General features: G+C 40.1%; 1 protein-coding gene across 1 annotated transcript; it reads right to left on the bottom strand.

The window, feature by feature from the left end:
- Positions 1-2,226: 2,226 nt before the first annotated feature.
- On the bottom strand, positions 2,227-7,702 carry LOC117439490 (12-(S)-hydroxy-5,8,10,14-eicosatetraenoic acid receptor-like). Its single transcript, XM_034075383.1, has 3 exons — positions 7,185-7,702; positions 5,208-5,613; positions 2,227-4,507 (listed from the first exon to the last, which is right to left on the bottom strand). Exons 1-3 carry the CDS (start codon positions 7,343-7,345, stop codon positions 4,025-4,027), a joined length of 1,050 nt encoding a protein of 349 aa, XP_033931274.1. The 5' UTR covers positions 7,346-7,702; the 3' UTR covers positions 2,227-4,024.
- Between the last annotated feature and the right edge of the window lie 7,230 nt (positions 7,703-14,932).

Here is a 14,932-nt window from a genome sequence, read left to right as displayed (position 1 = left end):
TAGAGCGAGGTGCTGCAAAATTTGAATCTCTCAAATGTATCATTTTTAAACTTTTTCTGGTCAGTGGTTTTGGACCCATCAAGTGTTTCCTCACACTCACACAGACTTTTAGAAATTGCATGTGTTCTTTCACATTGTAATCTGCTTCTCCTCTCTTTATCTCTGTCTCTGTCGTAGGTCTGATGTTTCCAGCCAGCGTATCCTTGCGGGTCGATTGGCCGGCTGCCTGGGACAAGCTTTGCGAAGGTACGTACTGTACGAATATTGAAATGCCTTTTATCAGAACAAATTGAAATACATAACGTCAATAAGCTTTCTACGTTTCACTGAAAATAGGTTGGAATGAAAGTAAGGTTAACTGAGTTTTAACAATTTCAGTGCACAAAACAACCAGTCTGACGCCACAGTTTACTTTTATTTTGTTCTTTGAAAATATGTACAGTAAGATCCAACACATCTCTCTCTACATACAGCATAACACGTTATACAGGCTTATAATAACCCAACATTAAGGCTCAGCTTCCTGTATGGGACTCGATGATTAAGTTAAGTTTTTTTATTTTGTGCTTCTGGCCACTAGATAGCAGTAGAACTTCAGATTAGTTTTTCAGTTGTGAGGCATGTTCTGTTTCTTTGGTCAAGATGTTAATGTTTGTCTCTTTCTAGGCTCCAGATCATCCATATGAGGAGTTTCAGCGTTGAATTGAGCCGATCCACAAAGGGGACTCGAATGAAAACAGGTCAGTGTTGAACAGAACCAACTCACGGATAGGGCTTCATTAAAAAGAAAAACAATTCTCTGATTAACTTTTGTATGAATGCCCCACTATTGATATTTAAAATCCTAAGGTTTGCATCTGAGCCTTTTCTGAGTAAACCCATATTTTAAAAGGGATAGTTCTGCTTCACCGAAGTCAAACATTAACACAAATAAACTAACTAAAGGAAAATATTCGAAATAGATGGGCCTTTCTTTTAGGTGGCTAAAATATGTTTTGCATGATTCCCCCGTCTACAGGAGCACATTGCTTAGCTTATGTGCAATAACTCCTCTCTGCTTCTCCAAACTGGGGGCGTGCTGTAAATAATTATCTCAGATGGCTCCACTTCAAACAATCCAAACTATCCGTTAAGCCATTACAGTATTAACCAAAAAGGCAGACAGGGCGTGGAGCCAATCTGCAAAGGTTGTGGCAGCAATAACACCTTAGTGTTTCTCGATGTTTAGAGTTTGTTGTCTTTGTTTTCATACTTCTTTTCTCTTGTTGTTGTTGTTGTTGCTGTGATATTTCTGCTCTGCGACCCTCAACTTGACAGCCACCATCATATCTCCTGTTGCAACACCCACACAGACTGCTAAGGCCACACACCTCGAAATGTTCCCACATCATTAAAAGATAAATGAGGCACTAATGTGTCTACTGTACACACAGGGTTTAAGAAAGACAGAGTTAGGAAATGGATAGACAACAATATGTGTTAATTAGCTGTATTTTACCTTTTGTAGATAACTTCATGTTGTGATAGGGTGACCACGGGGTCTTAAAAAGTATTACAAGTTGATAAATCAATTTAGCGAAAATGAAGGCTATTAAAAAGTATTAAACGGCATTTTACAAGGTATTACATTTTGTAGCTTGTTTTCAATAAGAATATAAATTGTCCAAAGAGGTTGTGTTCTACAGTCTGCCTGAATGTAGTCATGGCGTAGGTGTGTAGAGTGATTCTGTAGTTTATTGATGGCATCCCGTTGGATTTGACGTCATCTGAACAGGACGTCGCACGCTCACTGCTCGATAGCGCGAAGGTCCGTTTACGCCGGTTGCTAAACAACATCGTTATGGGGAAATGCAAGTCTGCGTCCAAATGGTTGGAAGATAAGGAGGAAGGACAATCAATACTGTATATAGTCAATGTGAGGTAAAGTGTGTCGGCAAGGCAACCGGTTACAACTCCAAGTGGCGATGAGGTCTTAAAATGTATGGAAAGGGTCTTTAAAAAAGGTCTTAAAAGGTTTTACATCTGACTTCAGGATTCCTGCATATACCCTGTGTTTCCAACAGATTGCATATACACAATTGGTACAAACTGACTGAAACACCTTTGCACAAGCGGGGGGGGGGAATGTCCACATTTGCAAAGCTGTGGGAGTGTACAGAGGAGATATAGACGTGTTGGTTTTAGTACTTGCTTGGGATAACGTTACACCATTAGAAAAAAGAGGGATGTGGTTTCACAGTAAAAGCTCTGCATGTCGTTGCATTGCCAAGACATGAATTCTCTTTATTTACAGCAGCAGTATACAAACATCCCCAGTCGGTACCTCAATCTTATACAAATAATTATTTTTTGATAATCAACATCACATGTTTGTATACAGCCTTAACGACAAGCATTTAAAACAGCCTTCCAGGTATTTGCAGTCCACGTAGGTTTGACATGATGACCTCATTTCACGAAACAGAAAGGCTCGTTCTTACTCTGACTTATAAAAAGGAAACAAAACGAGTCATTTGAAGAAATGCATTCCAACACTTTGAAGCAGCAATTGTGAAATATTGAAATGTACTGTTCACTGATGGTAAATCTCAATGAGGACGCGTGAAACTGGTTTGAGGTCATGATGATGAATGCAGAGATATAGAGTTTCCTGAGTGATACATGAGAGTTTTGCAAACACTGTAAAAGTACCTGCAGAGCATGTTTTACTTGACTGCTGAATACTTTGTAATTATAGGTACAAAGTAGTGGTAGAATGCAATCCCAACTGAAATGCCCTATAACCCTAAATCCTGGCTTGAAATATATGCTAATAAATTAAAAGGCCTTTATACAATAAAACTCAATAATATTATAAAAAAATAAATATAAAAAAATGCTTTGCGCTTATAATCAATTTTTCTCTTATTGGATTTTACATTCTAACGGAAGTAGCCACATTACATGAGCTATATGAGTACACGTCCCTGATAATCCACATAAAGACGCCCAAACTGTTTGCAGATACTTCCACAGTAAACAATTTGCAGCTCTAAAAATGTTATTCAAACGTTTATTTTAATATGTTTCTTCTCCGAAAAAAGATTGCACCTCCAGCAACTTGGTTAGCGATAGTCCACATTTGAGATTTTTATCAATTTCTGATTAATTGTATACAGACTAGGGCTGGGGTTTGTAAATATATTGTTCTATGAGACTAGATGTCGTCATCATAATATCGTAATATGGTGTTGTCTTTTCTTGGTTTTAAAGGCTGCATTACTGGAAAGTGAATTTCATATCTCTGATTTGCATGAACCCACTAAGTCATCATATCTACATTACTGATTAATGATGGTTATTCATTATAAATCTCTTTATGTCAATATTTTATGAACGCACCAATAGTCCAATCGAAAACAATATCGACACTGTGGCATTTGATAAAAAATATCGGATTTTCTCCATATTGCCCAGTCGCCTACTACTGCTGACTATTCTCTAGTAGTACGTTTAATATGACACATTATTGAGCACATATGAATGTTAATTTCACACACAAAAATAGCAAAAAGATATTATTGGTTCTTGAAATATTAAAAAAGATAGTCTCTTTAGTTCCAAAGAAATGTTATTAAACGGTTTGTAGAGATTCATGCAGAAAGTAACCCACAAAGAACAACTTTGTGTGTGTGTGTGTGTGTGTGTGTGTGTGTGTGTGTGTGTGTGTGTGTGTGTGTGTGTGTGTGTAGTACCAAGGAAAAACACCAGTTCCAGATAAACGATAAGCATGCCCTGCATTTTTGTCGATAGTGGTTTGATCAGATAAAGACTATGCCCTTACATGATGAGCTCTGCGGAGGAGGCGTTTTGTCCGGAAACTTTTGTGCCTGATGTGTTTCAGCCTTAGTCAATTGCATTTATCAGTATCGCAAAATCCAATGTTTTCTGAGAAAAAGTGTAATCTGCTAGGGCTGTTGAAAACACCTATGTGGAACAGTGGTTTGGCTCACAGTAAATAAACACCCCGAAGGGATATACATGATCATTTCTCTACCATCGGCAAGAACACAGTTCTATTACCAGAGTTTATGGTTGTTGTGGTTGTTGTGGTTGTTATGGTTGTTGTTCCCAATCCAAAGTCAGCTTTCAACAGTTTCCTCTGAAGAAACTGGGGACAGAAGGTGGAAATGTAAGCGTCTTTGAACCCTGAGTTACAAAAGCAGTAAACCAGCGGGTCCAGCAGGCAGTCGCTGTAAGACAGCACCATGAGGCTGTCGTACACCTGAACCACAATGTCCTCTTTGACCTGCAAGTCCATCAGCCTGACGGCCAGCAGCACGGCTCTGGCTATAGTGCTTGGCAGGAAGCAGAGGGCGAACACGACAACGACCGATATGACCACCAGTACCGCTCGCCTCAGTTTGGTCTTCTCGCCCACGGTCTTCCTCCGCAGCCGGTTCACGATGCGCACAGTGCAGTAGACGAGGATGATGAAGGGGATGATGATCTGCGTGAAGTAGACAATCTGAAAAGAGAAGTGACTTTGAATATGAAACCCAACACAGAAAAAAAACACTAATGTACCTACAGACAGGCCTCGGGGACACATTACATGTCAATGAGCTTATATCTGAAACAACATATATGTCCATACTGTAGACATGCCTTCTGGAGCCATTTGGAGTCAAGATTTTGAGGTTTGTGAGTCATATTGAAACAAAAGCAACTCTTCATGCTTTTACTTGTCTTGTTTTGTCTGATTCACAGTCCAAAACACAGGAACAACAAGGGAAGTGTTCTGTTTTATTCGATTGTCACATACAATATAATTTAGACAGAATTTATGATGCTATTGCAAGCTCTACGTCTTTCTCGGGTTTACAGGGTGTTGAAATAACCTTTGGGCAAAAACCTGTAATGACTGGCAGCTTCATAGGAAGTTTGTTTAAATGATTATGGCCTTTGTTGTTAGCTACTAAAATATTTTACAGCTATGTCAATCTAAATGGACTGTATTTATATTGCTTTATAGCAGTCTTTGCAACACCTAAATGCACTTTAAATATACAAGTCAGCATTCAGCCATTCACACAGAGGCAGAGGCTGCACACATTCACACATCACATTAAGAGCAATTTGGGGTCAACGCCAACCTTCCAGTTGGAGGACAAACATTTCCCTCTTAAGCCATAGCTTCCCCGCAATAAAGCAAATCAAAACAATACCTCTCTAAAGGTGTCCGTCACATCGTGAGAAGGCGTCTCTTCTTTACGGCCGTGGCTGTTGCAGCACTCAAACGTTTTGACCATAGTGGGGATGGTGAGGGGCAGCAAGAGAACCCAGATGAGGATGGAGATTTGAGGCGTTTTTTTCAGCACTTTGACAAAGTTCCTCCTCCCGAGATGAACCACATTGAAGTATCGGTCGATGGAGAGCGTGATGAGGAATGCGATGCTGGCCCCTCGGTTGAGAAACAGCAAGAAGTGCATTGTCTTACACTCGGCGTTAATTGGGCTGCGTCTCTGGCCATGTTGGTAATGGTAAATCTTTGCAGGAAGAATGAGCATCAGCAAGAAGTCCGCAACCACAATATTGAACAGGAAGATACTTTTGTTCTTCCAGAACTTGTACCTGAAAGAGGAAGCCATTGACAAGCTGTTATTTATTCGGCATCTCAAGTTATACAAATGCACAGAATCTCTGCACGGCTATAGTCTGACAATTCATCCAACTGAAGCACTCTACTTAATGTCAAATATGAAGACTCAAACAGGAATCACTGTGCAAAAAGAGTTCTTTATCAGCATATTAATGCATATTTTAATCTAGGCTTATGATAATTGTGTTATTGCATCCGCTTCTTTTTTTTGCACTGTATAATTTAGTGGTAGAAATGTACAATCGGGCCAAAGAAAACACCAACATCTCTGCATGCTGAAGTTCCCGCTCTCAGAGATTATCTTTACCCACAGCCCGCTATGTTCTATAGGTTTATCTCAAGACTAGCAGACAGTTCTCACCTTGTTAAAAAAGCATTTCACGTCAATTCAATTGTTAAATATAGTCTGGTTTTCAAGTGATGTTTTAAAGAAGTGAAATTGTGAGGCATTTCAAAATAGCTTCCAAAAATGGCAATGGATGCCTGACTAGTCTAATCAGCCAAAACCTTTTTAACAACCATTTAACATTCATGTGATTGTTTTTACATTTAATGTTTTGCTTTTGAATTATTAATAATTAAAATAACTTTACGGCCCGTCCACACTACAGCTTCAAAAAAGGTCTGAAGCTCGACCAACAACCAATCACATGAATCTCCCGCCCCTGACACACAAGCAGGGGTTTGATTGGCTAGAGCTTGTACTGGCATATGATTCGATTGGCTGACGCTTCCACCGAAAGCTTCAGAATCTTCAAAAGTTGAACATTGCTCAACTTTTGCAGCCTGAAATGCCAGGAAAGCTCCGCTCTGCTTCCCACAATGCAGTTCGGCGAAAAGTGACGTCACCCCATTCAAAGTGAATGGGCAGAAGCGTTGGAAACCGTTTTTGAAGCTGTCGAAGCTGTAGTGTGGACGGGCCGTAAGTGTATTGAAAACATGCAGGTTAGTGATCGAGCACGTTAAGTACAATTGGTTCACTGACCTAAAATAAGCTGTCCTAGACAACTGAAATTAACCACTTCAGGAATACCAACAAGTTTTTGGCCAAAAAATAATAACCTAATCTGGATCTAACTACTGGCCTCTATTTTCTTTCTTCTAGTCACTTGACTGAGCATGCATGTATTACCTTTCCCTGCAAAGAGTCATGAATCGACAGTTATTCAATCAATAAACAACTTGACTGAGTCACAGCAGGCTAGACGCTCTTCACAACTACGTGACCAATTTTTACGTTGGCATAATTTCAGCTTTCTTTCAAAGAAATGTCAGTCCTCCCTCCAGGTTATAGAAAGTAATACTAGTAGTTATCTGGATTAATCTATCCTATCCTTAAGTGCCATTATTGTGGTGTTTTGGGGGGGATATTGTCATCGTAATTACTGACGAAAGTAGGGGTAATCCCAGCTGACAAATCATGCAGCAAGTTCAAGGCGTTTGGCTAAATGTCCCCCTCCCTGAAGGCGTTATCGACCTACTTTTTGAGTTATTTCAGAAAATAGCAAATAGGCATTAAAAGAGAGATTTTGTGACTTCATACCTGAAGATGAAGATGTAGAGGACCGACAGGTTGAGAGGCAGACCCATCACGAACTCTCCAACCATCACCCAGGAGAGGACTTCATATGTGGAATTATTGGGTACTTTGCAGTGGTCAATCGTTGAATTTACAGGCATGTTTTGTTCTGGTGCAGAAGTCATTGAGAATCAATAGAAGAAGTTGATGTCAAAGTAGTCCTATTTAACGTTATGCCAAAGCAATTGGAAGCATAACGGTTAAATGTGTTGCCAAGCAGGGTAAATCCTTTTTGTTTTGGAGTTGGTGGTAGCTGCCTCTTACACGCAATCTTCTTCTCAGGCGCTGATTCCCTGTGATCCGTCAAATTCAACAGTCGGCTTGTTAGATCCTCAAAGTGATCCTGGAGACTCTGTCTGTGCAAAAAAACATGCTGAGGAAACATGCACCGTACACACAGCATGAAGAAAAGTACTGAATATAGAGAAGAAAAAAACACCCTTCCTTAGTCAGCCTGCAAGCCCTTTTTATGTGAGACTGCCTCTGACCCCTCAGAGAGGAAATATGTGTTGTCAGCTAGAGGTGTGGTTTAGACTTTGAGGCTTTAATGACACACAACAAATGCATGTTGTAACCAGTTACATGGCATTTTGATGAATCCGATCTACTGTAAGTGTTAAGAGAAGGGGGCATACACTGCAGTTTCGGTTTTACACATGAAATTGTTACTGGAAACTGGCAGTTAAAGGTGTTTTCCAGCAGTATGGGGTGAAATAATTGTGAAATTCCTCAGGTGTCTGTCCATATGAAACCATCATGCCTGCACATGTCTAGTTTTATTCTTGGAGACAGTGAAGATATGAGAACAATTGTGCATCAAGGAAAATGACAAAACAGTTTATCTCCGGATACGATCAGTCATTGAAGAACAGACAGCCTTAACAACAAAAATATGGCAGGGAATGTACTACTGTATACTGATGGTACCGCACTACATTCATTTACATTTTAATTATGTTTCGCAGGGTTAAGGTTGAGGATAACAGGAAACAGCAGGATTATGAGACTATATTCATGCTTGTGTATAAAAGTTTGCAAGGAAGATGTGTTTTTGTAGGCCGACCTATAAGTTAATATTTTCCAAAAAGAGCCCATGAGATTTTCCCTTTGGATTGTTGCGGATAATTGCAAATAGAAATGTGTAATACCATTACATTACATTACATTACATTGCATTTAGCTGACGCTTTTATCCAAAGCGACTTACAATAAGTACATTCGACCAGGAAGACACAACCTTGAGGAAAACAGAATCATATAAGAACATCAGGTTTCAAAGAGCCAATCGTTTCAAGTGCTGCTCAACTGGCTAAGCCAGTCCTTTATTAGTATATAAGTGCTCTGTTAGCAGTTCTTTGTTAGTCATTCTATCGCTCGAAGTGGAGTCGAAAGAGATGAGTTTTCAGTCTGCGCCGGAAGGTGTGTAAGCTTTCTGCGGTCCTGATTTCAATGGGGAGCTCATTCCACCATTTTCGAGCCAGGATAGCAAACCCACGTGTTTTAATACCAAAACGTTTTGTTAAAGGTGGGGTAGGTAAGTTTCAGAAACCGGCTCGAGATACACTTGTTGTTATATTCCATGGAATGCTCTTAACATCCCGATAGCAATGAATATCTGAAGTGCTTTGACAAAAAATCCATAAAAAATATGTCATCTGTGGAAGCCGTAATACGGTAAACAGTACAACGATTGCCGCCCTGTCTGTCAGCCTTCCATCTCGTCCACGCACAAATGTATCTCGTGCCCTCATTGGGCGTGCCGTCATTGGGCGTGCCGTCATTGGGCGTGCATTGCAGCAGTACTTCAATGACTCGCCAGCAACAGCCGGCCACTTTCACCAGTCTGCTGACGTCATGTGCGCGTTCGTGTGTGTTGGAGGAGGTGCTCTGTAAGGAAGTCTGAAGGAAGGGGCGGATTCTTTTCGGCTGTGTACTTTCAAATTTTAGTGCACTCGAGCCGGTTTCTGAAACGTACCTACCCCACCTTTAAGTCAGATATATACGGCAGAATCTCTTAAACTTGTGTGCCCACCGAACATATTTTAATAATCTAACCAAAAAAACATCGACCTCAATACAATGGAATCAAAAACAGCAACTAAATTCAAGGATCTAGGACTCATTCGTGCATCATTCACTATTCATTTCCAGCTTTGTAGGGAATAAAAATGCAGTTCATTCTGGTGAAAGTTGAAGTTGTATGCCAACAAAAATGTTGCAATACAAACGGCACTGAGCTTCTCAAATATTTCTGGCACAGTATGGAAGTATTATAAGTGCTTCTCTGGGCTTTCAGCCAGTGTCATTTAAACAGAATCAGAATACCTTTATTAGTCCTACAGTTATTTCTCATTTAAAATGTGTACCTACTGCTCTGGGGAATAGCCTTGCTCTTTCAACACCCACCAGCTCAATGGAAGCATTTATCAACAAAATTGCCAATGATAGAATGAAGTCATGATCAAGTTCACATTTTCTCAATGGTGGTACAATGTAAGAACTACACAGGGATGTTTCAACCTTCTTAGGTTTCCAATCAAATGAATCACTGTTATGACCCAGCTCATAAGGCCACAACAAAGAGGAGACACAACAAAGAGGAGACACAACAAAGAGGAGACACAACAAAGAGGAGACACGCCATGTCGACGGTGAACAAAATATGTTTATTGAGGACAAAGAAATCAAGTCAAAACCAGTAAAGTATGAGGTGTGGATGTCAGTGGTATCAGTAATGTACATGCAGGGTGAGGATTGTATGGACATGTATGTGTGTGAGAGTGTTGAAGTGCCCAAAGTAAAACAACTGAAGAAACTCATAATATACTCAACGAAACCGGGTGCCTGCAGAGAGAGCCCAGAGAGAGGACAGAGAGGCTTTAAATAGCTGCAGGACACCAGACCCAGGTGCCCTGAGTCACTGCAATCACTGGAGCCAATGCAGCACAGGCAGGACAGCCACCTCCTCTCTACTAATGAACCCACAGGGGCATCACAATCACAAAGAGATTTAAAAACAGGATGTCACTCATACTGTATATCACATATCACTGATTTCCATACCCACCAATTTAGTGGAAGAATTCATCAGAAAAAGACCTCTTCTTAACATGGTAGATTTGGGTATAGCGAAGAACTACTAGTACCTATACAAACACTACTCAAGGGATGTTTCACACCTATAGGTGTTATGGCTTTCTTCAGATTGATGTAAATATCCTTTTACACCTTCGTCAAGTCAATTTAATTCAGACACCCCAATATACCAAATCCCAAAGGGTTGAACAATCTGTACAGCATGTTACACTTTCTTTTTGACCCCTGCTAAAAAAATAAATAAAGTAACCCTTCAACTGGAAGTTTTGTGCTTTGGCAGACAAAGGATATACCAAGAGAAGGATAAACATAAGGCCAACAAAAGCAAAATAACATGAATTATCATTATATACAAATAAGAAAAATAATCATAAAAGGTCTAAAGAACTTTTGAACATCGACATTATATAACTACAAAGCTCTGCTGCCGTTCTCTCTAGCAGACTTAACAAGTTGATCACTAATGATTTACAACTTTAACATAAGACTACCAAACTTCACTTTCCTGCAAGTGAAGTCTGTGACAATATTTCACCACTTTGTCACGTACTGTCACGTACCTGATGTAATATTGCACCGAAGAGCAATGTCACATAACTTCTGGTACACAACACATGTTGCATTAGGAATGCAGTCCGTTGCACCGCAGACCACAACAACGTATGTTTAATAGTCATTACCAAATTGCTAAGTATACACCTATCATCCTGAAACACCTTTAAAGGTAGAAACAAATACTCCCAAATGTGCCATTAGAAAACATAAGATTGAGTTATATGTGTATGTATGTATGCTTGGGGATTAAAGTTTCCCAGCAGAAAAAGGAAGTACTGAAACAGATGCATATGATAGATAAGTAACCAAAGCAACGTGGCCTAGGGCAATGGTGCCAACTAGACAGCGGTGCACCAAATACGCAGAAAAAAAGACATGTTAACTATTGCACAAGCCTTGTGAGATCAAACATTAACACTTAGGCATGGAATCAGTTAGAGAAATATTTCAAATATAGTGATTCAAACTAGAATTTTGTTGAGTAGTGTCAAATGTGTCTAGAAGAACTAAAGCTTGAAGCCTTATTATTTTTAATCTAATTAATGTTGATGTTTGCTGGCTCCAAAACATCTACCTGGCAACACAGCATCACAAACTAGGCCTTAGACCTGCGATTTGATTCACTGTATCTCACACATATCTCTCTTAACATTGGTATATTTTAGGATATAACTATGTTTTGCTTCCTCGATCCTCTGTAAGATAGCCTTGTTAAGCTTTGCGTTCTCAAACATGCTCAGCTTCCTGAGCTTTTTTGTGGACTTAACTTGATTTCTTAGATTTATAAATATTACATTACATTGCATTTAGCTGACGCTTTTATCGAAAGTGACTTACAATAAGTGCATTCGACCAACAAGATACACACTTGAAGAAAACAGAATCATATAAGTACATCAGGTTTCATAGAGCTAAAACATTTCAAGTGCTACTCAACTGGCTTTAGATAAGCCAGCCCTTTATTAGTATATAAGTGCTTTGTTAGTAATTCTATCGCTCGAAGTGGAGTCGAAAGAGATGAGTTTTCAGTCTGCGCCGGAAGATGTGTAAGCTATCTGCTGTCCTGATGTCAATGGGGAGCTCATTCTGCCATTTTGGAGCCAGGAAAGCAAACCCACGTGTTGTTGCTGATGGGAACTTGGGTCCCCGTCGCAGTGCGGGTGCAGCGAGCCGTTTGGCTGATGCAGAGCGGAGTGCACGTGCTGGGGTGTACGGTTTAACCATGTCCTGGATGTAGGAAGGGCCCGATCCATTCGCAGCATGGTACGCAAGTACCATTGTCTTGAACTGGATTCGAGCAGTTACCGGAAGACAGAGAAGGGAGCGGAGGAGCGGAGTGGTGTGGGAGAATTTAGGAAGGTTGAAGACCAGACGAGCAGCTGCATTCTGGGTGAGCTGCAGAGGTCGGATGGCACATGCACAGGGTCGGCTCTAGAACAAATCGAATGGGGGGGCAATCATTTAGCAAGGGGGGGCACACACTGCCGTCAACAACCAACACACAAACACCAACGCAACTTCAAAAAACATGCTGTAAAGTCTGTTGTCTTTCACACACATTGCAGGGTGTAGTGCTATTGTATAGCGCACCTATGACTTGTGCATGCATGCACGGTTGTGGCACAACCACCAAAACAGAAACATATGGACATAGGCCACCATATAAAAGTGTGCAAATGTATTTAGTATCCTATCCATGTGAACATGTTTTAGGTGGGGGTGGACCTAACCTCCTCTAGGGGGGTCTGGGGGCATGCTCCCCTGGGAAGATTATTTTTTAAATATTGAAGTTAATCTGTGCATCAATCTGGTGCACTTTGAGAGCAAAATTAAGAGATCTATGGATACATCTCTCAGCATCCATATGAAACAGAACTGTAAACAGATTTACTTTTTCTTTATGGATATTTTACTAATCACTCCCCATTTAAACTGTATTCTTGTGTTACTGTCCTATAGTATTTCATACCCGTTTTTCATTTATTCTCTTATTTTTTAATAACTATATGATCATATAAAAGGTGTTCCTCGCAAATACTTGTTTACATAAATGGTGACCAAACCGTTTGAGACCCACTGAGATAACCTACACTAAGGTGAACTATCTAAACACTGAGAGAGTCCTTACCTCACTGAGCTGAGGTTATACGATCCTCTCAGTCTGACAGGAGAGGACTCTCCTCCACCTTGGTGTAGAAACAGCTCTTTATATCCGTTAGCATAGCTAGCTAACCAGATGCTAACAACAACTTCCACGTTACCGCTCGCACGCTCACAAAATGCGCTCGTGCCACACACACACAGAGCCGAGCTTGAATGAAACACAGAGACCCAGAAGTAGGCTACTTGTACTGTACTGTATATCATATTATTTTCGATGGCTTTACTGTGTAATCAGTGTAACAGATTAACAGATCGCCACTGGGCTTTCATCTAAACACACAGCCACGTAATGATAACAAAACAAAGGTCGGGGGTCATTGGTCAAGCAACACACCAATCAGAGAGCAGCAGTGAGCACACCTCAGGCTGTGTTTTATATTTGTATTCTTTATTTCTGATGTATTTCACACAAAAAACCTTTATTGGAAACGTTTTCACTTATATGATTAAAAAATAAATAAACGGCAAAGTGGCAAGGCTTGCCCACCCTGCGTTGGGGGGGCACAGTGACTCATTTGGGGGGGCATGGCCCGCGAATGACCCCCATGACGCCGACCCTGCACATGCAGGTAGACCAGCCAGGAGGGAGTTACAGTAGTATCGGCGTGTTTTTCATACATTAGCCACATTGTTATATACGTATCAATGTCATTAAATATCCCTAAACAATGTCGATCAGCCTTGTAGATAAAAACCAACCTTTGGTTAAACTTATTTTCTCCCACTTGAAGCACATAATAAGTTTTAACAGGAACATAAAAGTTACACACGCGTGCATTGCTCTGATTTACTATGTTCCTTTGTGGTTGGACCACATTTAGAAAATCGGAAGTTATTATGGCGCAAATTCCAGTTTAAAGCAAAATGAATTGAATCATACATCGTCACGCAGTACAATATTGCAGGATTTGGGTAAAAAGTTTAAAGTTTGGAAGAAAATATCCGAGTTAGAAATGGTGTTCTTCTCACACTTCAATGTTGCATTGTAGTGATTTGTAGGAAGGAAAAGCCTTTACATAATACTCACAATATTACACTCTACCTTGCGCAACTGTTGTGAAAGACATTATCTCTGTCAGATGCATTTAAAAAGCAGAACCATGGTGACTCACTGAGGTATCTTGATTATGAGCATACAGAGCTGTGAATTACAGTATCCGTTCTCAGATATTCACATTTGCGTATACTTATCTTGTTTTCAACACACACACTATTTCCTGCAAAACAGAACACAGTTATTTTATCAAAACAAATCCTGTCCACTCATAATGAAAATGCAAAAACACACTTGAAGAACTGTTATGGACAAACACACACAGTGACCTCTGTATTGTAATGTGTACCCATGTATAAGATACAAAGTTTCAAAGGCTCTATTGTTATCTGTACCATGCATATACCGTGTAAAAATAAAAACTGTAAGAAAGCAAGTTCAGATCCAGCCAAATCCGCCAATGTGTGTCTGATGCCTCAAAAAATAATATAACGGCATATAATCAATCTAAACTTAGTTATCCCAGTATACTCCTCAACACTTAACATGGAAGGAGTTTTTCAAAAGGTGAACTATCTTCCGCAGTACGTGTAGAAGAATCAACGAAACAGAGGAAGATCGTTTAAAAAAAAAAAGTATTTTCTCATGATTTACGGAAACAGAGTTGTTTACTTTGTCCGTATTTAAGTAAGGTGCTGCAGAATGTGAGTCTCTCAAATGTATTACAATCTGTTTTAAGCCAAGAAACATTTTCTGGTCAGTGGTTTTGGACCCACCTTCCCACACACACACACTCTATGAAGTTGCATGTCTTATTTCACGTATTTTCAAGTAATCTGCCCTCCTCTCTCTTTATCTCTGTCTCTCGAAGGTCTGATGTGTTCTGCCTGTGTGCGTTACCAAA

This window comes from Pseudochaenichthys georgianus, chromosome 24, assembly GCF_902827115.2.
Source record: "Pseudochaenichthys georgianus chromosome 24, fPseGeo1.2, whole genome shotgun sequence".
Taxonomy (NCBI): Eukaryota; Metazoa; Chordata; class Actinopteri; order Perciformes; family Channichthyidae; genus Pseudochaenichthys; species Pseudochaenichthys georgianus.
The sequence above is the reverse complement of the archived record's forward strand: the minus strand, read 5'-3'. Positions and strand labels throughout refer to the sequence as shown.

Bases quoted from the DNA above. Each gene is read 5' to 3' on its own strand.
- LOC117439490 (XM_034075383.1), bottom strand. From the start codon at position 7,345: ATGACTTCTGCACCAGAACAAAACATGCCTGTAAATTCAACGATTGAC. The intron at 5,614-7,184 runs GTATGAAGTCAC...TTCCTCTTTCAG, and splicing joins CTCTACATCTTCATCTTCAG to GTACAAGTTCTGGAAGAACA. The intron at 4,508-5,207 runs GTATTGTTTTGA...TTCTCTTTTCAG, and splicing joins TGACGGACACCTTTAGAGAG to ATTGTCTACTTCACGCAGAT.